Source organism: Chelonia mydas, chromosome 22 (genome assembly GCF_015237465.2).
Source record: "Chelonia mydas isolate rCheMyd1 chromosome 22, rCheMyd1.pri.v2, whole genome shotgun sequence".
Classification (NCBI taxonomy): domain Eukaryota; kingdom Metazoa; phylum Chordata; order Testudines; family Cheloniidae; genus Chelonia; species Chelonia mydas.
The window spans coordinates 15,525,794-15,549,352 of record NC_051262.2 but is presented as its reverse complement, the minus strand read 5'-3'; the positions used below and the strand labels follow the sequence as shown (position 1 = coordinate 15,549,352).

The 23,559-nt window shown below is 47.4% G+C and overlaps 1 protein-coding gene across 2 annotated transcripts; it reads left to right on the top strand.

Moving 5' to 3' along the window:
- The first annotated feature begins 1,154 nt into the window (after nucleotides 1–1,154).
- On the top strand, nucleotides 1,155–21,680 carry ZW10 (zw10 kinetochore protein). 2 transcript variants are annotated; one of them, XM_037882276.2, is made up of 16 exons: nucleotides 1,155–1,477; nucleotides 2,678–2,812; nucleotides 4,469–4,570; nucleotides 5,469–5,546; nucleotides 5,701–5,860; nucleotides 7,525–7,674; nucleotides 8,415–8,606; nucleotides 9,582–9,745; nucleotides 10,917–11,099; nucleotides 11,681–11,919; nucleotides 14,024–14,095; nucleotides 15,554–15,723; nucleotides 16,982–17,112; nucleotides 17,629–17,760; nucleotides 19,273–19,475; nucleotides 20,799–21,680. In XM_037882276.2, the coding sequence occupies exons 1-16, from the start codon at nucleotides 1,361–1,363 to the stop codon at nucleotides 20,917–20,919; spliced, it is 2,349 nt and encodes a 782-aa protein (XP_037738204.1). In that variant the 5' UTR covers nucleotides 1,155–1,360; the 3' UTR covers nucleotides 20,920–21,680. The 2 variants fall into 2 exon arrangements, with proteins under 2 accessions (XP_037738204.1, XP_043389869.1); XM_043533934.1 differs by lacking the exon at nucleotides 19,273–19,475 and having other exon boundaries at nucleotides 1,265–1,477.
- Nucleotides 21,681–23,559: the final 1,879 nt, after the last annotated feature.

Genomic DNA, 23,559 nt, shown 5'->3' with positions numbered 1-23,559 from the left:
GCCGCCCCCAGCCCCAGCCCGGGGGCCCCCCCCCCCGCCAAGCCGCCGCCCCCCCCAGCCCCAGCCCGGGGCCCCCCCCCCGCCAAGCCGCCGCCCCCCCAGCCCCAGCCCGGGCCCCCCCCCCCCGCCAAGCCGCCGCCCCCCCAGCCCCAGCCCGGGGGCCCCCCCCCCCCGCCAAGCCGCCGCCCCCCCAGCCCCCCCCCCGCCAAGCCGCCGCCCCCCCCAGCCCCAGCCCGGGGGCCCCCCCCCCGCCAAGCCGCCGCCCCCCCCAGCCCCAGCCCGGCCCCCCCCCCCCCGCCAAGCCGCCGCCCCCCCCAGCCCCAGCCCGGGGCCCCCCCCCCCGCCAAGCCGCCGCCCCCCCCAGCCCCAGCCCGGGGCCCCCCCCCCCCGCCAAGCCGCCGCCCCCCCCAGCCCCAGCCCGGGGGCCGCCGCCCCCCCCGCCCCAGCCCGGGGGCCGCCGCCCCCGCCAAGCCGCCGCCCCCCCCGCCCCAGCCCGGGGGCCCCCCCCCCGCCAAGCCGCCGCCCCCCCCGCCCCAGCCCGGGGGCCCCCCCCCGCCAAGCCGCCGCCCCCCCCGCCCCAGCCCGGGGGCCCCCCCCCGCCAAGCCGCCGCCCCCCCCGCCCCAGCCCGGGGGCCCCCCCCCCGCCAAGCCGCCGCCCCCCCCGCCCCAGCCCGGGGGCCCCCCCCCCGCCAAGCCGCCGTCCCCCCCGCCCCAGCCCGGGGGCCCCCCCCCCGCCAAGCCGCCGCCCCCCCCGCCCAGCCGCAGCCCCAGCCCGGGGCCCCCCCCTCCCCCGCCAAGCCGCCGCCGCCCCAGCCCCCAGCCCCGGGCCCCTGCCCGAGCCCCGCCGGACCAGGTCCTGCTCCCGAGCCGCCGCCCCCCCTCACCGCCGCCTCTGGGCTGCTCCCGCGTTCGAGCCACATCTGGCCCGCGGCACCGCCTCCGCGCCCGCACTTACCGCCTGCTCTGCGCGGCCCCGCGGCAGCCCCGGCCCCGCCCGGGGGGGCGGCTCGTGCCGGCCGAGAGGCGCCGGGCTCGGGTCTCCCGGTTTATATTCCCCGCCCGCGGCAGCGGCCCAATCAGACGGGGGGGCTCGTTCCCTCGCTCGGCGGCTGCGGACCAATAGAATGGGGGGGAAAGAGCGAAACGTTCTGAATCGGTGTGTCCCACGCCGGAGCTCGTAGGCCCGCTCTGCGTGGTGCACTCTGGGAGTTGTAGTCCCGCCCGGGCCGCCTCCGAGACGTTCATGGGTATTGGAGTCCCGGAGTAGGGGGCGGGCGGACTCGTTTTCCCGTGGTGCCGCGCGCTGGCGGGCCGCTGATGCGGAGGTGGCAGGGGGTCTGTGACCAGGCGCTGGGTCCCCATGGCCGCCCCGTCCCCCTCGCTGGTGGCTGCGGTGCTGGCGCACTCGGGCCGGCTGGAGAAGGAGGATCTGGGCACTCGGATCACCCGGCTCTCCCGCCGGGTGGAGGAGCTGAAGGTGGGGCCGGAGGGTGATGGGGGGGCTGGTTGGGGGGGGACCCCGGGGGGCAGAGAGGGGATCCAAGGGGGCTGGGCGTGGGGAGACCCGGGGGGCAGAGAGGGGATCCAGCGGGGCTGGGCGTGGGGGGACCCGGGGGGCAGAGGGGGGATCCGGGGGGCTGGGGGGGACCCGGGGGGCAGAGGGTGGATCCAGGGGGGCTGGGTGTGGGAGGACCCGGGGGGCAGAGGGGGGATCCGTGGGGCTGGGGTGTGAGGGGATCTGGGGGGCAGAGGGAGGATCCAGGGGGGCTGGTTGTGGGGGGACCCGGGGGGGCAGAAGGGGATCCAGGGGGACTGGAGGGAACCGGGGGGGCAGAGGGGGATCCAGGGGGGCTGGGTGTGGGAGGACCCGGGGGGCAGAGGGGGGATCCAGGGTGGCTGGGTGTGGGGGGGAACCCCAGGGGGGCAGGAGCAATCTGGGGACTGGAGTATGGGGGGGACCCCAGTGTGTATGTGTGTGTTGATAGGGGCAGAGTAGGGGTGCTGGGAAGGGGGGAGGAGAGAAGGGGACTCCAGGGGGAGAGGGAGTGCTGGGGGTAGGGGATGACTGTGGGATCGTGGGAGGGGGGAGTTGGGGAGTAAATTAAGGAGGGATAGAAAGGCTGTCGGGGGGGTCCAGGGAAGGGAAGGGACAGGGTGTGAGTATGGTGGTGGTGACACTGGAGCACCAGGCATTAGGGGGTGGGTAACGCTGAGGGGCGGTGCATGAGGATCTGGATGGTGGGGTGCTTTTCCTGCCAATGTTTGCAGGCTGTAGTGATGGGGGATCTGTGCTGCTTCCACCTTGGCCTGTGAGACGTTCCCTTTGAACTACTTGCCATTGTCCCACTAACTGCGAAATCATTCTGCCCATCTCAACAGTGTAGGGTTGCAGAGAGGGCCGCGATGGGGGTGGGAGGCTTTGGCCCTGTGGTCACAGCTTTGGGGTTTCTCTCTGAGGGTGTTTAGGGTTGCCAACCCTCCAGGATTGGAGCCTCCCAGGATCGGCATCAATCTCCTGGTGACTATTGAAAGAAATCTGGGAGCTTTTAATAGGATATTTTAAGAAAATGACATTACATCATGTTGGAAAAAAATATCTCCCAGAATAGCTTCAGTCAGAGTTGGCAACCCTATGGGTGTTTGTTTTTCTGATCCTGAGTCCATCCCTTCTTCCTAGGGCGAAGTCTGCAACATGATTAACAAGAAGTATAACGAGTTCCTCCCGAGCATGCAGAGCGCTGAGGACTTGGTGTCACAAGTGGACAGTCTGTCCAGCAACATCGACCTTCTGAAATCCAGGATCGAAAATGAGGTGACACGGCAGCAGTTTCGCTTTATCTGTATCTAGCAGCTTTCATCAAAGCAATACAGCTCCACTGATGTGCAGCCGTGAGCATGCTGCACAGGAAGGCAGGGGAGGGGGAAAGAAAGATCTTGGCTAAGGATTCCAGGATGAATCTCCGCCTCTTATAAAGGGTGCCCTTGACTGAAACATACCAATTTATGATGTGTCAGACCTGGGATATAAATAAAGGGCGAGCTGTAGCTTATTCATTAATTATGTTGCTGAATGGTTTTCCATGGTGCTCATCACAGTAGTTTCAGAGCCCCTCATGTATATTAATGTATTTATCCTCTAAGCCTCCCCGCATTGAGATAGGGAGGAATCATTCTTATTTTGCTGATGGGGAAACTGAGGCACGAATAAGTGGAATTACTTGGCCACGGTCACAGGAAGATTCTATGCGGAGCTGGGAATTGAACTCAGATTTTCTGTATATTGATTGCAAATCTGTCCTTCCCCAGCTTCCCGTGGCAATTGACCTGCTTATATTTTTTGTGTGTGTCGTCCTTTCTATACCCCTGGACTAATTCTAATTCTCTTCGCTGTCCTCTGCTTTGCCACTCTGGCTTTGAAATGTAAGTTAGAAAGGCTCTAATGCAGGTGGGATATAAATCTGGATTTTTTCTTCGCAAAGGAGCATGATCAACTCAAAAATCATACAATGTGAAAATAACTTTTACATCTGATACTAATTATGCTTTGTTAAAAGTGAAAGAATCTTAAACATCCACTTTAGTTGTCTCTGTTTATTTGTTGCTGTGTATTTAATTTATGTTTCTTAACCTATACAGTAACAATCAATGACATCAGTTACACTTGTTTGTAGTCAATTTCAGCTTCCTAGTGCTGCAGTATTTAAGGTACAAACAATACAGGAGATTGTTTGTTTGTTTATTTAACAGTTTGGGGATCTTTTTATAAAAAAAGGGAAACATATCTATTGATCTGGCACGCCTACGGAAACTTTTAAAATGTATAGTTAAACTGTACGTTTGGCTAAATTCAAATTGACATTTATCTAATTTAAAAGTAGAGAACTGTTAAAGGTTTCAGAGTAGCAGCCATGTTAGTCTGTATCCGCAAAAAGAAAAGGAGTACTTGTGGAACCTTAGAGACTAACTTATTTGAGCATAAGCTTTCAGGAGCTACAGCTCACTTCATCGGATGCATTCAGAACTGTTAAAGTGACTCCGGAATCTTTTGACTTGAGTAATTTTTTTTTAAAAGATCTGCAATCTGATATTGCCATGGTTTACTTTTTTTCAAAAATTCCCGTACAATAATGCGTTTAAAAATTTTTTACGAGTTTTTCTTCTCTCTGCTGTTTAAAAGGGTCTTTCTAGTAAGGCTAAAACAGGCTGATCCTACAGAGAAACCGAATACATACAAAGTGCTGTCAAATGCACTGGGTAAATACAATGGGGAAATAGAAGCTTTTCCCTTCTAATTTCTTTCAGTTAGAATAACCTTAGGTGTTGGCTGTAACTTTGGGGGGTACGTACGTGTCAGGCAGCATGCTGGTGTTGTCATGTCGGTGTTACTTTTGAAATAGAAATGGTTCTCATCGCCTTTGGTTACTGTAAATGAACTGCTGAAGGCTTGAGGTCTGTGTTGCTGTTCTAGGTCCAGCAAGACCTGAATGTGGCCGTTGCAGAATTTACTGAATTGAAGCAGCAGCTGGAGCGAGACTCGTTGGTTCTGAGTGTGCTGAAACAGCTACAAGAGGTGAGGAAGGAGGCTGGGGAAATGGCTTCAGATTGCTAAGTGTTTCTGTATTTTTTTTTACTGACATCTTCCTAGGTCTCCAGAGTGAATAAATAATCATGACTCTTCTATCTCTATTCATGTCATGATTTTAGAAAGTGCTCTGTAATCTTAGAGCTGAAACTTATTTGTGTGTGATTATAAAATCATAGCAATGTAGGACTGGAGGGGACTTCAGTAGGTCATCTCATCCAGTTCCCTGCACGGAGGCGGGACCAAGTATTATCTAGACCATCTCAGATATGTCCAAACTGTTCTTAAAAAGCTCCAGTGACAGATTTAACAATCTTCCTAGGTAATTTGTTCCAGTGCTTAACTACCTTTACAGTTAGGAACTTTTTCCTAATGCCTAACCTAAATCTCCCTTGCTGCAATTTAAGCCCATTGCTTCTTGTCCTGTCCCTCCTCAGCCTTCTCTTCTCCAGACTAACCAAATCCAGGGGTGTTTTTTTTTCAATCTTTTCTCATTGATCATGGTTTATTGACCTTTAATGATTTTTTTGTTTGTTTTTGTCCAAATTGTCCACATCTTTCCTAAAGTGTAGTGTCCTGAACTGGACACAGTACTCCAGTTGAGGCCTTATCAGGGCTGAGTAGAGTGGAAGAATTACTTCTCGTGTCTTGCTTACAACACTCCTGCTAATACATCCCAGAATAATGTTCACTTTTTATTTGCAACAGTGTTACACTGTTGACTCATATTTCGTTTCTGATCCACTATAACCCCCACAGTACTCCCTTTCCACAGTACTCCTTCCTTGGCAGTAACATCCCATTTTGTATTTGTGCAACTGATTATTCCTTCCTGAGTGTAGTACCTTGTATTTGTTTTATTTAAACTTATATTTAACTCTTTCAGTTTGATACAGCTATTAAAGACTATAGCACTGCATTACTGGAAAAGAAGTATGTTGCAGCAGCTCGCCATCTGGAAAAGGTAGTAACAAGCTTCTCAAGTATATGTAATTATATCTCTTACGAATATCATCAATAAATATCCCGTGATTCCCTTATGTTAGCACTTGCATGCCATTGGATCAATTTGCCTGGTGCCCATGCTCTGTGCATAACTGTCGTCCTCTTATTGCTAGGCACGAAGTAGTCTGAAAATGCTAGAATCCCGCAAAGGCTTTGAGCTGAAGGTTCTGAAAGCACTGGGGACGGAGCTGACGGTGCAGACACAGAACATGCTCTATCACCTGGGAGAAGAGTGGCGGCAAATGGTTTTGTGGAAGCTGCCTCCATCAAAAGGTGCTGAACATCTTAGTTTGGTTCAGTCACAGAAATGATCCTGGTTTGAAAACCTCTTCAGAGCTAGGAAGTTAGTTAACTTAGGTGAGCTAGGATGGATTCAGCTAGCCCTTCCTGCCAGTGGCATATTCCTAAGTGAGAAGGATTGACTGGAGGCAGTGCTCTTTGAATTTCACACCATATGGGGGTGGTTTGGAGCTATCACAGGCAGCTTGATACATTCAGTGGCTCTTAAAATTTACTTGAATTGTTTCTTCTGGCGCATACAGCAGTATTTCCTAGTGAGTGATACAGAGAAGCCCAGAGAGTTCTCCGCCTCTAGCTCCTTTCTCAGCCATGATGCAAAACCTGAGAGGTTGTAGGATTTCCCCATATTTTATGTGCAGCTCATCTGCTCCTGAGGAAACGAGCTTGGACAGTATCAGGTTGTGCGTTATTGAGAAACTGACTTGTCCCATTAGCTGGGTGAGGCTTCTGAAACCTTTCGTCAAGATGAACATGCTCGCCCAGCATAGACTCGTTTGGCAGGTTACACCCCCTTTCTCCTGTTCCTTGGAGCCCGCTCTAGTCCCAGGGTGAGGAGGCAATGGAGGAATAACAAAGTGCTGTTTTGAATGAAAAAGTGTAGTTATGGTGAGGAATAAAATAGAAAGGATGAGTTTCTTCTGACCTATTTATGGTAGAAATTGGGCTTAGTTTGCCAGATTGTTGCACAGGTAATTGAAATGGAAAACTGCTGGTAGTTGAAACTATGTCTGAAGTGATACTGATTCTTTAACACCTGTGGGGTGTTACAGTTTCCTCTGTGCCATGTAAGAATACCCCGTCCATATCCACATGTTAGCGTCTCTGTTCAGAGCAAGCTGTGCGGGTGCAGCATGTCTGATGCACAAGGATTTTTCCAATTCGGTTTTCTGAGGAAGTTCTCATCCTAGGAGACCCACTTCAGTTAGATCTTTCAAGTGACTTCAGTTTCATTTTCTTGTATATAACTGTAGCTCCTTGAGCATGTCAGGAAATCCAGATTGCTTTAGCTCAGCCTTACAAATTCATCATGAAAACTTACCAGTCCAGGCATTAAAATAGACTCACCTACTCTTACCATGACGATTATGAACACACTAATGATATTTGACTTCAGGTGAGCAGAATTTTGCCAAGCTGCTTTAGATGGTTAGGAAGAGGGTAAGCAACTGACACATAGCCAGTGCCCAAATGTATGTATCTCAGTACCCTCTGTACCACAGAAATTCCTCATTTAAAAAATCAAGCTCATGCCTCAGTTGAGCTTATATTGGAGGAGGAAAAGTCATTATGGCCAAAATGTTCTTTACATCTTAAATTTGCACAGAAATTGAAATGGGGAAATTGCATCAAGACCTGTGTAAAAGACCAACACAAGCAGTTTGCAATATGCTGCTATTCAGGAAATAACGATTCCGGTGCCAACTCCCAAGGCCAGCAAGATCATTATATGGGGACCAGGAGCGGGACACTGGATCCCAGCCACTCTTGAGATCTCCCTGACTTATGGTCAGGGAAATGAGGTAAAGAAAGGAGAGCTTAATGTTTTGTTTTAGCGCCCATCCAAGAAGTCCTGTAGACTGTCAGCTCCTCTCTAGCCCAGTTCGCATTGTAATGGAAATGGTTATGCTCTCTCTTAGAAATCAGCAGTGCAGAGACGGTGATGCAGACGGAGTTGCATTTATGCACCATGCCATTGAAGGAAGATCAGATCGCTGGACCACCTGTTGCTTCTGTGCTCCAGGCATTTGCTGTCCTTGGAGAACTGCACACCAGGCTTAAACTTTTTGGTAAGACAGGCCTTTGTGTCCCATTAAAATGAGCTGTAGAGAGACCTGCTGTTAAATAGTGAATTTGTTTCAAGAATCTGCCAGCGTGGGACTGGGTTCCGTTGTCAGTGCAAAATAAGGAACAGAATGTGGGAAGAGGGAGGCATTTTGTTAATGGCCTAGCCCTTGGTCAGATAATTCAACCCTTCCCTTGTTACACTTTCCTCTTCCCATGACTCCTATTAATGTGCAACTGCCCTGAATTATTTATCCCTCCCTGTCAAGTTGTTTTATTACTTCATTTTGATCTGTGGTTTTGTGGCTCGATGGGCTCATGTTGAAAACTGTTTTCTGGTTGTAGTCCCCTCCCTGGCACAGAGCCAGGCGTTAATTTCAGGCTGTTGCAGGTGATTATAATCGCAGGTTGTAGTAAAGCAATTAGCGAGCTCTGCCAGTTGCCAGCATACAGTTTCACATGGCTGGTTTTGTAATTAGTTTATCATTTGATTTATAAAATCATAGGCTCTATGTCTGAGTCCCCAGGTATATTTATATGAATAAAACATGCTTAAACCAAACACTCTGCCTCAAGAACACTCCTGATTTTACAGCTACCCCAGGGGAATGTTCCTTGTCCTGAATTTGAACAATCCTAAAACCGAGGTGCTGGTCATAGCTAGTCCCTCTTAGGCACTACTGGAGCAAAGAGCCTACTTGACTGCATATGGATGCTGAAGATTATCTTTCTCTCCCTTTGTCAGGCCAATTACTGCTGAAGTACATCCTCAAGCCACTGATTTCTTATCCCTCCCTTCGGCCCCTGCTGGAGAAGCAGCCTGACACAGTCGTCTTGCATTTTGAGTCTGCGGAGCCTAATCTGGAGCATCCATCCCCAATAGAGGTTTTTGGCAAGATCTCGCTGGTGCTTGAAGTTCTTCACACACACTTGTTGAGTAGGTAGTTCGTCCCCTGAAATTAGTGTGCGATGCTGCTCTCCACAGCTGGCTCGTCTAGCTGTTGTGGAGGCCACTTGGAACGGTTAGCAGGAAAACAGCACTGGTTTCCGCCAGGGCGCCACTGCTCCCCGTAATACTACTGTGGCAGTGCCTGGGATGTTCTGTTGTAGCTCAGTGAGGCTTTGCAATGCTTGGGCAGCTTTGAACACTGCAAAACTGCGCTTGGTTCCCTCTCCTTTGGGACCCTTTCATCTATCCAGCTCTGTTGTGCTTCCTCCTGGTAGCTTTGCAGACCATCTTACCTCCTCTTTTCGTGAGAAGTGTGTGGGGTATGGGGAGGGCATTGATACTACCAGAAGATGGGAATTCCTGAGCGAGGAGTCACTTCTTGAAGACTAGTTTAATTTCCTGGTCTCTTTGAGGAAGCCGCCAGCAGCATTGAAATGAGAAAGTGGGGTTTGAGTGACAGCATCTGCAGTGACTCTGAGCATTCAGGAGAAACCAATACCATGAAAATGAAGAACAAAGAGTACTTAGCTTGTAGAGGATCTAAGAAATGCTTTATTTCTCTGTAGAAAGAGTTGTTCTCAGATGACCAGTATTACTAGATCATTGCTTTGTGAGAAGCTCTGGGGAACTTGAGGAAAAAAGCTTGAAATGCATGATACAATCTACGCAAAATTCTATAGAGGACTAGTCATGGTGGAGGATCTCTTCACAAAGAGTGAATGGGGCACATTCCAGGCACTGAACAAACTCCCTGGGAACACAGGTTCAGTCTACATTAAAAATCTGTTAGTGACTCAGGAGGCAGGGAATTCCTGTACGTGGCCCGAGACCAGAGAACATCAGATGAAATGGAACCATTGACAGTTCCTGTTCTGAGCTCTCAGTGGGGTGTGGAAGGGGTCGAGAGGTCTGCCCCCTGGACCATATTTAAAAACCCATTTATGTTCTTTCTTTTGAATCCAGATGTGTCTCTCGATGAGTGTGGGGAAAATGACAAGGACTCCAAAGTGGTATTGGCAGAGATGCTGGGTGACATGGTTTGGGAGGAGGTATCTGGCTGCCTCATTCAGGAATGTCTGGTGTACTCAATTCCAGCAAACAGCAGCAAACTAGAGCAGTACGTCGAGGTAGGACTCAAAACGTTTAAAATCCATGCAACGTAAAGCCTGGAAAGGCAGATTCTGCAATAACTGGAATTGTCTCTGATCTTTATCCTCTGCTACAATAGGAGCTTTCAAAGTCAGTCTCTGCCTTAAGCAGTGTCTCATATTCCTGCAGAGCCAATAATGGTGCAATGTTTTTTACTACGTATTTTGCTCTCTCCTGTATCCTAGCATAAAAATCAGTCAGATGCAGTTAAAGATAGCAGCACTGAGCCTGAACAGCAGCTCGAACTAGCTTAAGACCTCTTGCTTTTGCTAAACAAGCTGCAATCACCACGAACACTCTCGTTATAAAGAAGAGAGGGTGGCAATGAGGGCTGGGACTTACTCCCTCCATCGTCCAAAGTTGACCAGATCTGTTGACTTGCAGGACATGCTGCTGAGGGCATTATTCCTAGATGATGAGGAAGATTGGTAGCTGGCTGACAAGCCAAGTTCCTGTGGAAATTATTTCAGTGCTGCTGAAATTTAATTGAATTGTGTTTACTGTATGATTAATTGTGTTACAGCTCTTAAAGCCCTGGGCAAGGGTCTTTATTATTTTAAACCTAAATAAATAAAATAGAACTTAGTCCCAGTTCATAAATGGTATTTAGTGCCTAACTCCTGTAGAAATCAATGGAAGTTAGGCACCTAAATACCTTTGCGGTGCTGGGCCCTAGTGCTGGTGAAAGGTGCCAGACTGACACCTGGAGTCTAGAGTCTTTTCCCGAGCAGCGCAGGTAGCAGCAAAGCTTCTCCCATGCCGCTTCTCTGCGGGGAGCCCCTCTCTTTTCAGTTTCATTCACTCCTTGGCACTGTGGTTGAGATTGCCGGCACTGTGGTTGAGATTGCCAGCACAGGGCGGACAGTTAGTGTCCACCGTACTGTTTTTGTTCTGGACACATGTTCAACTGAAATAGGGCCACCGCAGGGCTGTCAGGTGGTCACAGTTTGGGGTCATTACTGACTGGAACCAGATCCAAAGCTGTAACCTAGAGCATTTCCTACCCTTGTACTTCCTTTGCACCCACTCTGTGCCTTCTGTTGAAGAATGTCTGGAGACTGTCTAGCTGCTTTTGATCCTGCCTCTTGGTTATTACAACTCACAATCCATAAGAGTGTGGAAATGGTTTGTGTTTAACTCTCTTCTCAGGTGATTAACTCCACGGAGGAATTTGAAAAAAGCTTGAAGAACATGGGGTTTTTAAAAGGAGAATCCACGGACTTACTGAAATACGCCCGCAATGTCAATTCCCACTTCGCTAACAAAAAATGCCAGGACGTGATCGTGGCAGCCAGAAAGTTGATGACCTCAGAAATACACAACACTGTAAAGGTGCTAGAGATCACAATTTACAATGCGTATTTCTAAGAAACCATCTAGCTGTTGAAGGGGAACAGCTTAAAAACACTGAGTCTGGTTTTTATAGAGGATTGGTTTGTTTTTGTTATTTATGTGAACTCTGCAGGAAATGGTTGCTCCTTAAAGCTTTGGGTAGCCCTCAAATGCATTTTCTATAGGGCTGATATTCTAACTAACAAGCTGAATATGATTTTTTAAATAATGGAATGAAGCCTTCCTCAGAACGAGATAGCTGGTTTTCTGAGGATCATGACAGCTAATAGAAATGTAAAGAGAAAAGATCCTTTAGATGGTGTTTAAGAATGAGATAGTTGCCTACTATGCATCACACATTCAGCTGTTATCATGCCATATACATTTGTGAGCCCCTTAGACTAGCTCCCGTGGAGTCCCGTGGAATTCACAGCCTAATGTGCGTGTTAGTCTCTAAGGTGCCACAAGTACTCCTGTTCTTTTTGCACATAGGGTCTGTGTAATTCACTGTTAAACTGCCTTATGCTGTCTCCATTCTCTGGGAACTAAGTTGTGATATGTGCCTCTTGTTTCCTCCTTAGATCACACCTGATTCCTCGGTAGCGATACCAAAACTGCCTGACCCTGGGGCAGGTGATAATTTAAAAACGCAAAAAGCCTCCAAAATGCTGCACAACAAGCTGATAAATTTGGAGAATGAGACCAAACTGAGCCAGCACACATTCTCTCTGCCTACCTGCCACATCAGTGTATCTGTGGAGAAATTGATGGAGTTGGCTTATCAGACCCTGTTGGAGGCTACAACCAGCACAGATCAGTGGTAAGAATTCTGAATTGGTGGGTAGAGCCCAAGGGACGCTCTTGGTATCAGGACACCTGATTACAGGCACCAATACTAGAAAGGGCAGAAAATGTAATTCACGTAAACATAATCAAGGTGAAATTGTTAATGAAAGCTGCATATTTGCCAGTTGGAGACTGAATCCCCGGATTAATCCAGCAAACTGGAACAGCTGCCATGCAGCCTTCCTTGCAGTGCCCTGGTGGCACAACATCTAGTGGTGATGGCCTCTAAGGGTGTGTTGAGATGGGCTTTATTTAGCTAACATGGTAAAATGCTAGTGTGGACAATGCAGTTCGTAGTTTTCAATCATGTTAGCAGATCAGGATAAAAACCGGTGCCTTGTCCATGCTAAAATCTTACCATTTGTTAGCTGACAATTGGTGAAAAGGACTTTTTTCCCAGACAAGACAAGGTGTTAGAGTGTCGTTGCCGGTGAGGGTGAGCTGCCTGTTTTCCTACTACATCATCACCTGAGTGAAAGCAAAGAACCTGAGTTGTGCATTTGGCAGGGATTTCGAGGAGCCAAGTGTCCAAGGCTGTATTTGTCCAGCCTGATAACTGGAGACTGTGGCTCTGGTTGGGGAAGGAGGATTGCGTACAGAGTGCCCACCATTCTGCAACAGCAGAGTGTTAATTTTTCAGGCTTGTGTGTGTGTGTTCGGAGGGGAAATGCTGTCTCCCTGGTTAAAGATGGATTTCAGAGGTCTCGTTCCTGACATGCGGTCTGTGGTTCTGGAGCTGGCCTCTATCTTGTAGGTCTTCCTTGGGTAGCATTACAAAACTCTCAGGAGTGCAAGCAATGCCAGCTGCTCGGCCTCGATGTGACAGGCTTACCAGAGAGCTTGGGAGAAGCCTTGGTAAGATTTCCAGGATACTGCCTGTGGCTTACAGACTGTATTTGCTTTCAGAACAGGTCTTTAAAAGCCTGTGCTCTGGGGTAGATTACACACTGCCTAGCACATTGGTCCATGAAGGGGGGCTCCTGTTCGCGACTGTAACACAAATATTTGATAGTAATAATAGTTGCTATTCTCAAAAATGTGTGCCCCGCGCTATTCCCTATGCCGTGATTATTATCCTCTTCCTGTAGGAAATGTTAGTGGAGGTTCTTTTCCCCCTACCCTTGAGGAAGAAAACACGTGGCAAATGGCTGTCTGCAGTTCCAGAATGAGCAACGCTTTCCGCAGTGTTTGTGCCCTTTGCAATGCGCATTGTGGAGAGAGTGGCATTCATTGGACCTTAGCACATGAATGCAGAGGCACTGCAGGTGCAGCAGGACACCATGGTGAATGAGGCTGGAGCCCCAAAGTTTTTGGTGACTGCTCTTCATATTAAATATGCAGCTAGGTCTCCAAGTGGAAAGGCAGAGCTAGTGAGGGCCAGGGGTTTACCATATCTGCCTTGACCAAGCATCTCAGTCATCTCCTCTTTGCAGCCTCAGGTGTGATTTTCGGAAGTGTCTCTGGGTGTGTCTACACTGGCGCTCAGAGTGTGATTTCCAGTACAAGGAGGCAGTCTGGCTTGAGTTCTGATCGAGTTAGTGCGCTAAAAAGAGCAGGGTAGCCACAGTGGGACAGGCAAGCCGCCCAAGCACGTACCCAGAGTTTCATATGGGAACGGCTAGCCCATCCTGTCATCTGTGCAGCTGTGGCTGCACTGCTATTTTTAGCATGCTAGCTTGATCAGCGCCAGCCCAGATGTGTCTCTCCAAGCTGGAATTACACCTGGAGCACGACGCCCAATTGCCTTCCAGTGGAAACGTGTGCTGCTAAGTTACTTAGGCACTTCTGAAAATCATCCCTTAGTCTCTGCTGGTTATGTTTGATGTCAGGGTCCAAAACACAGCCATTGAATTCTTTCTCCTTTCAGCACTGGATTAAGAATGCGCTGCTTGCTGCATGCATTAGTTCCAACTGGAAGATTCGCAAAAAGAAAAGGAGGACTTGTGGCACCTTAGAGACTAACCAATTGGTTCGCTAAGGTGCCACAAGTACTCCTTTTCTTTTTGCGAATACAGACTAACACGACTGTTACTCTGAAAACTGGAAGATTGTTAACATGAACTTTGTTTGCCTTGCAGTTGTATACAGCTCTTTTACTCAGTGCGAAATATCTTCCATTTGTTCTATGACGTCGTGCCAATTTACCACAAGTAAGTGAGTGAGTGTTACACAGGGGCCGGCTTTGCGGGGGAGGAGCCAAGCTATTTATGTATAATACTCCTAATGCATAATAGTCCTGTTCTTGTCCTGGGTGATCTTTGGTTTGGTGGACGGATACTCCCTTCTCCTTTGGGAAAAACAGCACTCCATCTCTTTTAAAACCCCCTCATATAATAATAATACCTAGCTTTTATATAGGGCTTTTCATTAATAGGGCCACTGGAGAATCTTTGACTGTCTGCAGTCTTACAACAAAGGGAAACTGTTTTTTGTGTGTTTCACTAATGTGAATAAACTATTTATATCCCTTCTGGACCCTGTGTATGCTGGAAAACAGTCAGTGCTAGCTACCGCTAAAGCATTATCAAGCCTGGTAGAACAGCTTTTGTCAGCTGTCACCAGACATGGCCGAAGGTAGCTTAGTCGAGTGCTTCTTTGTGGACTGGTAGATTGGTATCTGTTAGCACAATTTAAGCAACAATTTTTTAGGCTAACCCCTACATGGAAGTGGTTTGTATGCAGCTCATGTTACAGTTGGGTTGGAAACTTCATTCCAAGCCTTGCTATGGACACTGCCCATAGCCTTTCAACCCAAGTGTGGCTTGTAAGACTGTTTCAGGATGTGTTTCCCTGCCCCCATCTGCTGGTGTCTTTTCCTTGGGGTAAAGCAGTGGTAGGAAAGGGTTAAAATCCAAGGCTACAACTGGATTTGGGGACCCTTAGCTCTGGTGGCCCTGCCACAACCCAGTGCTTTCCTCTCCTTTTGACACTGGTGAGAGTTTCTTGTCGCCTCCCTTGATTTCACCTTCCTGCTATCATCAAATGGCTTTCCTGCTTCTAAATCTTCACATTAACGATCATTTGAATCTAGACATGGCTAGAGTGTGGGCATGACTACACTGAAAACACTACAGCAGACCTGTGTCGCTGCAGTGCTTCAGTGTGGACGCTGTCTGCCCGATGGGAGGGGTTCTCCTGTCGGCATGGGTAATCCACCTCCTTGAGAGGCGGTAGCTAGGGTGACGGAAGAATTCAAACTAGTGCTGTCAACATAAGGACTGAGGGCAACTTAACTACACCGCTCAGGGGTGTGGACTTTTCACCCTCACCCCCCTGAACATCGTAGCTATGCCGAGACCAGGCCTACAAAGGAAATGATGTTGTGCTACCCTCTCAACATGTAATTTCCATGGTGTGTGAGAGTCAAGAGGCCACATGCTTTTATTCTCGCTAACTGTCCCCCATGATGCATGTTGCTTTTGATTAGTTAGCATCAGCATTGATCTAAGAGTGAAGGTAGCCTCTTGCCTATTGAGTGTCTGACTTCTTGAGCATTTCTGAAGTATAGAACAATATCAGGATATTTATTTTATTTTTAGAGGCCCAGATCTGATTTTAAAAAAGTCTCTTTATTTCTTCCCTTCTCTTCCTCCTCCTTCCTTGGGTAGAGAGAACCTTCAGAAACTACCCCAGCTGGCTGCCATTCATCACAACAACTGTATGTACATTGCCCACCACTTGCTGACCCTGGGGCATCAGTTCCGATATCGCCTTACCAACATCCTGTATGATGGAGCAGCTACTTTCGTAGATCTGGTACCTGGCTTTAGGAGACTTGGTAATTTTACCTTTGAAACTGAAACATACTGACTAGCATCTCATCCCAGTATTTGTAATTGAGTGATTTATAATTTAAATGTGACTTGGTGGTAAAAGAAGTGGACTAGGAATTAGAAATCCTGGCACTGTGTGACCCTCAGCAAGTCACTTAACTTCTTTGTCCCTCATTTTTGTTATCTGTGTAATGGGGTAGTGCCTCAACGGGAGATGGGGGCTAGCTCTGAGGCTTAATTAAGCTTTATAGAGCATTAGAAGAAAGGTGCTACAGAAGTGCTGAGTATGATTAATATTACACAGAGTAATATTGGTCATAACATGGTTTATTCTACATCAATATCCAATGTAATTTGTTAGTCCTATTGATTTCAGTGGGAGTTTGCCTACCCAGGTTTACATTTTCAGTTCCCTGATGCTGTCAGCAAGGAAGTTGCTGTGCCAGAGTATGTCTTTGCCAACTTCCAGGTAGCATTTGAGGTATAACAGAGGAATTCCCAGAGTGCAGAATCCTAACATTTGGTCTGTGGCCATTCCGGTAACGCCAAAGGGTGGTCTCCTGTTCTGCCCTCGCTTGATTAGAGCAGCCTTCTTCTTTGGCTACTGGTGGTATGAATCCTTGTTCTGAGATTACATATTATACCCCCTGCATTTGATGAGAAGGCTGCTCTGTCTGGTAGAGCCCTCTGCCACTTCACAAGTTGGCAAGATAGCCTTTGGTTGTCCCTTTCTGTATAATGATGCACAGTTCCAGGAATGATTTTTTTGTACAATCAGACACCAAGCTCACATGGACACTCTGGAACCTGCTGTCCTCTGTTCTGAACATTTGCTAGATTGTTGTAAGAAGCCAAAGAAACAAAATGCAGAAAAAACTTTCAATGTATTGATCTGACAAAAGCAGGGAATCCATAGTTAATGCTTCTGCTCAGATTTTCAAGTTGTTTATTTTATCTTGCATTGTAGGAATCAGAATTGTGTGAGATCTCACATACTGTGGGTGGGTGGGTTGGTTACGGGTGCAATTTCATCTTCCCTGGCTGTGTGATGGACAATGTATGCCTGGCAGAATGGTACCATCTGGCTGTTCTGTGAAACTGGAAAAGGCGAATGTATTAGTCTTGTAAAAATTGATCCTAATTTTATGGCAGGTTTATGATTCCAGTGCTGAATGTCTCGGAATAGGCAAATCAGATTTAATGCGGACATCATCTGAGGCTGTGGAATAAATGACTTCTTCCTCCTCTCGTTTGCTCCTCCAGGGATGGAGTGTTTTCTGGCCCAGATGCGTGTGCAGAAAGGAGAGCTCCTGGAGAGATTGTCAAGTGCAAGGAATTTTTCCAATATGGACAATGAGGAAAACTATTCTGCAGCAAACAAAGCAGCAAGGCAGGTGAGTGATGCCAGCCAAAGGGCTGTACAGACCCAAGTGTAATGTGTCTGTGTGGTTTTCCCCTTTTAGTAGCAGTAGGAATTCTTAGCGCAGATATAATGCTTGGCGTTCAAATACAGTGGAATTGAAACAATGTTTTTTTTCTTTTTTTGATACTGTTTTTTTCTTCTCCCTGCTTTCTTTCCCTTTTGTAAAAGCTGAAAAATTTTCGTTTTGATTCCATTCACTTCAACTCAACATGAAAGGTTTTTTTTTTATTTGAATTGCTTTCTCAAAAAATTAGAAGATTTTGGTAAAATTTTCATGTTGTTTGAAATTTTTCAGGGAAAAGAGCTTTTTTTGCGCGGGGAACCACTTCTAGATCCAAGCTTAAAAATACTAGTTTTTTTCTTAATATTATACCTTATTGCCTTCTCCTGCTTTTGAAAGCTAGTTTATAACTGTGTAATTACCTTATCATCTTTAGCGTCTATCTGTGTTTATGATTCTGGATAAGATGGAGTTGTTATCTTCCAGGTACTGCACCAGCTAAAGAGACTTGGCAAAGTATGGCAAGATGTGCTTCCGGTCAACATCTACTGCAAGGCCATGGGGACCTTACTGAACACAGCACTTAGTGAGATCATTAATAGAATCACTGCCCTAGAGGTAAGGGGTGATTGTATGTGCTCTACATACCAAGGATCAAATGTAGTTCTAAATAAGGCACTTGTTTACGTTACAGATGAGCTTTCAAGAACCAGCTTTCAGGGCCACTCTTGACTTTCACTGATATCTAGGATCCAGTGCAAAAGAAATACTTCAAGCTTCCATCACCCAGAACCAACTGACACTACGCACACAAACAGGGTGAAATCCTGGCACCACTGAAGCCAATGGAAAAGCTCCTACTCACTGTAGTGGAGTAGCTGGATTTCACCTTTTAGTGTTGAATTGAGTGGGTGGTGCACCCTAGGACTTAGCAAAGTGTAGTAGGATGATGGAGTTTGTAATGTGTTTGCAAAGTTTCAAAGGTGGTTTATCTGAGTATTGCTTAGAGCACCTTTAGTCATTTTGAAATTTCCTGCAAACCAGGGAAACTGAAAATTTTTGTTTCAGAAACATCAAAAACACAAGGATTCCAAAATGAAATATACTTCTGGGACCTCCAGCAGCTGCTCAGTGAAACGGACATAAATCATGTCCGTTTCACTGTTGCCCGCTACTGAATAGCAACTGTTAATCTGATATGAATCCTAGGGTCTGCTGGCTCCAGGGGCCCCAGGGCTTCCAAACTCCCAGGCCAGCTGGCTCTCCAGGCAGCCCAACTCATGCAGGCTGGGGAGCCAGCTGACCTGGTAGTCCTGCTCAGTAGCAGGGAGCCTGGAAGCCCTGAGAGCCTCAGCTCCCTGCTGCAGTGGTCGGGGGCCATACATTAATCTGTCTTCATCCTATCTAGGCACCATATACTGAAATGAGTGCATGATCTCAATCCCAGATTTTGCTCTGTTTAAATAATCTGGTTGTTTCTACCTCTTTCTCTCTTGTATTTCCCTATTATATGTCTGTTAAGCGATTGGCAGGTTATGCTGGGACAAGTAGTAAAATGAGCATATTAAATTGTTTAAAGGAAATACCATTTCATACCAAATGACTGAAATGTGTTTATCCATCTGATCCAATTGTGATCTGTACACAAGTATACCTGCAGAGAATTAAACCGATAATGCATCTCTTCTTTGTATGAGCTTCTTTACAGGAAGATTGCTATGGCTGTGTCTGCTAATAAATGTAAAGCTTATATTTATTAGGCTGGCACAGTCTGAGCGATTTCCCTATAAAGTGTCAAGCCTTTATAATCATGTTCCTTGCTTCTCAGTAAGATGTTCTGCATTCCGTTAAGACATATGTGCTCTTTGAAGCAGACACAGATATTGTGCTGAGCGGATGCCAAGAACTTGTTGAAATGCGCACATTCATAAATAAGTTCTCTTGGCCTAGGAAGAGTGGCAGATAGGAAGCTGAAGAAACCTAGTGTCTCATGTGGTATGTTAAGTATGGTTCAGATCACTGATTTATCTTCACAAAGCTTTCTAGTCTTTTCATGTCACTTTCTGCTCTAAGCACCAGAAAATGCTTAATGGTTCCTTTGAACAGTGCTCCCCGTTTGTGCGATTCCAGGATATCTCTGCTGAGGACGCCGACAGATTGCACTCCCTGTGCAGGATCATGCTGGAAGAAGGACCTCTGGTGTTCACTCCATTACTGGAAGAGAACAAAAATAAGAAATACCAAGAGGAAGTTCCAGTCTATGTGCAGAAATGGATGATGTTCAAAGAGCTGATGATTATCCTGCAGGCCAATCTCCAAGAAATAGTAGATCGGTAGATGTCTCCTTTCTTCTAATACCCACAGGAATTTTTTCACAGTGTATGGAGTTGATGGATAATGCCATCAAACTTGCAGTGTTCTCAATTCAAGGAACGCTGTCTGCTTGAAATCGAGTTAGTTTTGGATATTGCACCTGCCTATAGTCCCCCCTTTTTCTTTTTTGTGATTTTTATGCATATTCCCTGTTTCTTTGCGAAAGACCAGCCCAAATGGGAAAATGATGGACTGTGCAGGGGAGGAGTGAAAGTGACTATCCACAAAATGCTGCCCAATGCCCAAAGAAAAGTGTAAAACCTGACCAATATGTTTCTCTCTATTCTCTCATAAATCAGCGTAACCTTAGGCCTGCCTTGTGTATCTCATTGCAGCCACCCTTGGCACTCTGCCCATCACTTTTGATGTTATCTGTGCCTACTTGCTGTTTACTGCAATTGTACCAAAGAGTCAGGCTTTCCTGTGTGGCCAGTTTGAACTTTAAAATGCTGTGGCTTGCTCCTTTAGACTGGCATGGGAGACTCGCATGAATTTAACATGAGGGTTGGGCCCAAATATCTCTGAGTGCAATACTAACTGGCAGTAGATGTCTGGAACCAGACAGTCCCCATCCACAGTTGTGCTACAAGCACCTTTGAGGGGTGTGGATTGCCTACTGTCTTCGGCAGCCTTCACTTTGAGGCCCAAAGAGTGTGGAGAGCAAAGAGGAAAATCAACTTCTCCCCTGTATCAAAGAGCTCTGCCACAGCCTGTACTGTGAGCTACTTACAGCTGCTGTCAGAACAACTGGAGGTATTTCTGAATGCTCTGGTTCCACCCCAGGTCTTGCAGTCCCAAGAGATGCTGACTTTGTTGGACCCAGTAAATACAGGCAGAGTAGGCTGTAAGTTTATTCTGAGCTAGATGCAAAGTAGAGAGAGCCCTGTCTATAGTGAAAATCCCTAGGAGCAGGTCCTGCTGTTAGATCAGTTGCTTTATAAATATGACCGTTTTAATAGTGGACACGTGGTTAGCGGGTCGGTAATCAGATACATTTGAAGCTTTTGGAACCGGCGGTGGTTCTTTGCCCTAGAATTAGTTGTAACAATACCCAAACTTCATATCACTGGGATGAGAGGAAGTTATGCAGGCTAGAACTGTTCTTGTAAACTAAGCATAGTTGAAATATTCAGGAGTGTAGGACTGGTTGTGGGGAGCAAGATCCAGAGAACTGGATTGATTTCATTAAAGGGGTCAGAAGGGCTTTTGTAGAAATATATATTGGTATTAACCTGTAGTTGTATAGCTCAGTAAAACGACGATTGCCTTTTCCTCTCTTCCAGATGGGCAGATGGCAAAGGGCCCCTTGCAGCCGAATTCTCCCCCACTGAGGTAAAGAGTTTAATCCGAGCCTTGTTCCAGAACACTGAGAGGAGAGCAGCGGCCCTTGCGAAAATTAAATAGCCTTATGTTTACTCCTGTACAGTAGACCTTTTCCTGGAAAAGCAACAGTAAATCAGGTTTCAAACTGTTATTTGGATTTAACCCTTTTTATACCGATGTCTAATAAGTTTAGCTTTTTGAAAGCACTTCCTGGAGGCCTGACCAATGGGAAAGTAACTTCACCCTGCTCTGTATCTATAAAATAAATGTAGCAAGTTAATGCAGCTTGGCCTCCAAAAGCAAAGGAGAGTAACTCTTTGACACTAGCTGTTGCTGCTTCATCCACTACCGAGAGAGTGGTATGCGGTAAAACTCTGGCTCCTGACATGTACTCTACCAGCCCGCACCCATTTCGAGCAGTAAGGGGTAACTTATCAGATAGAAGAATTTCATGGCTACCACATTAAGCACATTTGTTGAGGTCATCACTGAGGTGGCGGTAGATTCTGGAAGTGGTGCAGTTTTTCTAGATCATACAATGTTTAAATGGGACTGGACATCAAATTTGAAAAAATCATAAAATCACAAAAAGGGCCGTAATTCAGATGCATAGTTTAATTTTGACCAAAATTGGCAGACATTTTTTAAATACAAATCATACTGTTTTGGAAAGTTTGGGAAACATTTAGCCCCAGGTGACCAGTTTTATGCATGTTCCTGTACTTTTTTGCCTTTGGTTAAAGCAAAAGTCTGTAGTCACACGACAGTAAGAGCTTGTCTGTACCATGTAATACATCAAAATATTTGTCATTATTTGTAGAATAGGCTGATTTGAGACATTTTTTCTGTCTGTTATTTTTACTAAGTTATGCAGATGACAAGATCCCCACCCCCTAATTATAAAACCGATTTTTGATGTTGTCTGCTCGGCCAGAGACAGAAGCCTAAACCACACATGGTACACATGTAATTTCAGTAGCAATCCATGTGAACGCCTTATATAACAGTAATGACTCTTTGTAGAAGGGCTGTGGAATGTTTTGTATGAATATATCATGTGAATAACAAAGTATAGCCGTGTGCTCTCAATGTAACCCCTACATCTAACGATGGGCTATTGAATGTCTAATGCTGCACCCCTTCAAACTATACTTACATAGTCTCAGTAATATGCGGATAATTGAAACATTTCTGTGCCCCCCAGAAGAGTCGCTGCTGAGTTCGATACTCTGCTGCTGCACTCGTCCCTGTCACAGCTGCATGCATGGGAGCACAGCAAATCTTCCCTGCGGCAGTCGCATCTCCTCGTCGCACGGGCACTCTCACCGCCCCGCTGCGCAAAGGGCAGGGCGGCTTCTGGAGCACCACCACCAGGGCAGGGACGAGACGACCCGTGCTGTCTCTCACCCATCCGGGGATTACAGGGGGCAGTTGAACATACTGATCTTGTTGCATGATTCCATGTGACCTGATAATTTGCACGTTTCAGGTGCCACCTCAAAGAGGCCACTGTTGGTAGCAGTTTCTCACTTGTTTTGTTCTTAGCAAACAAACCGTAGCCCACGTTCTCCAGAGCTGCTTGCTCATACTGCAGCACAGTGCAGATACCAGTGAGACACAGGCTGCCACCTCTGAAAAAGCTGCAGTCAGCTACCGTCTAATCATGCCAGTGATACTGAGCAAGGGCGACTTGACTCAGCTACGGCTGGGTTCTTCATTAACGCTTTGGCTAGTCAGGTCTGTCCAGGCCATTCACTGAAAGTAATGGGCCTAATTTATAAAGGCAGCAATGGGCAGAAATGTAGCTACCTCCTAGAGAGTCGTATCCTCTTTAATGTGTGAGTGTGACAAAGCCGCAGCGCTGTGTAGTCTACTGCTTTGGGTGCACACCCTGAATGTAGCGGTTTCAGGTTCACATCTGCCTTTATGCTGGCTGAGAACGGGTTTCAACCTTCCTCTCTTACCTCAAGTGAATGGCCTAAATGCTGAGCTAGGAGATATTGCAAGGTGCTGGCTCCCTCAGTATTTCCCATGGAAGGTGGGCTACTGTCATTAAATGATTAAATAGTCCCTGGGCCACAACCACCCTGTGAGACCCCTGTAGTCCAGTGGTTTGGATCCTTTCTCCTAAAAGAGGGCAGGTGCCACTTCAGAACCCCTTTATGCTCCCTCTTGATTGATCTCCTACCTCTCAAGTGAATGGCCTAAGTGCCCGGCTAGGAGGTAGGGGGATGTGGGGTCTCCCTCAGTCTTTTCTGTTAAAGATAGGACACATTCAGTAAATATAAAATTAGAATTGGGCCAGCAGCTAAGTGTACCTCCCACTGTAGTCCTGGGGCTTGGGTACTTACCCAAGACGTGAAGACGTATTGGTTCAAAGCCCTTCCCCAGGAAGGGAGTAGCAATGTCATCTCTTACTCCTGAAGTGTTCCGCTTTCACTATGTATTAACCGGGGCAAAGGATGCTCTTCAAGCCCTCTATGGTACGGGGGTTAAGGTGTTCGCCTGCCGTGTGCGTGCTCCCGGTTCCACTCAAGAAGAAGCAAAAGAAGATGCTGGGTCGATTTCCTTCTCCCCGCCTGATGAGCTGCGGGGAGTTGAAGAGGGCTCTGCAGTCTCTCAAGCGTGAGCCCCAATACTGAAGTAAAGGACCGCCCGAGGAGGCTTGCTCGTTGTAGCTTGTCGGGCCTGTGCCACTTCCATGAAGTGGTAACGGGCCAG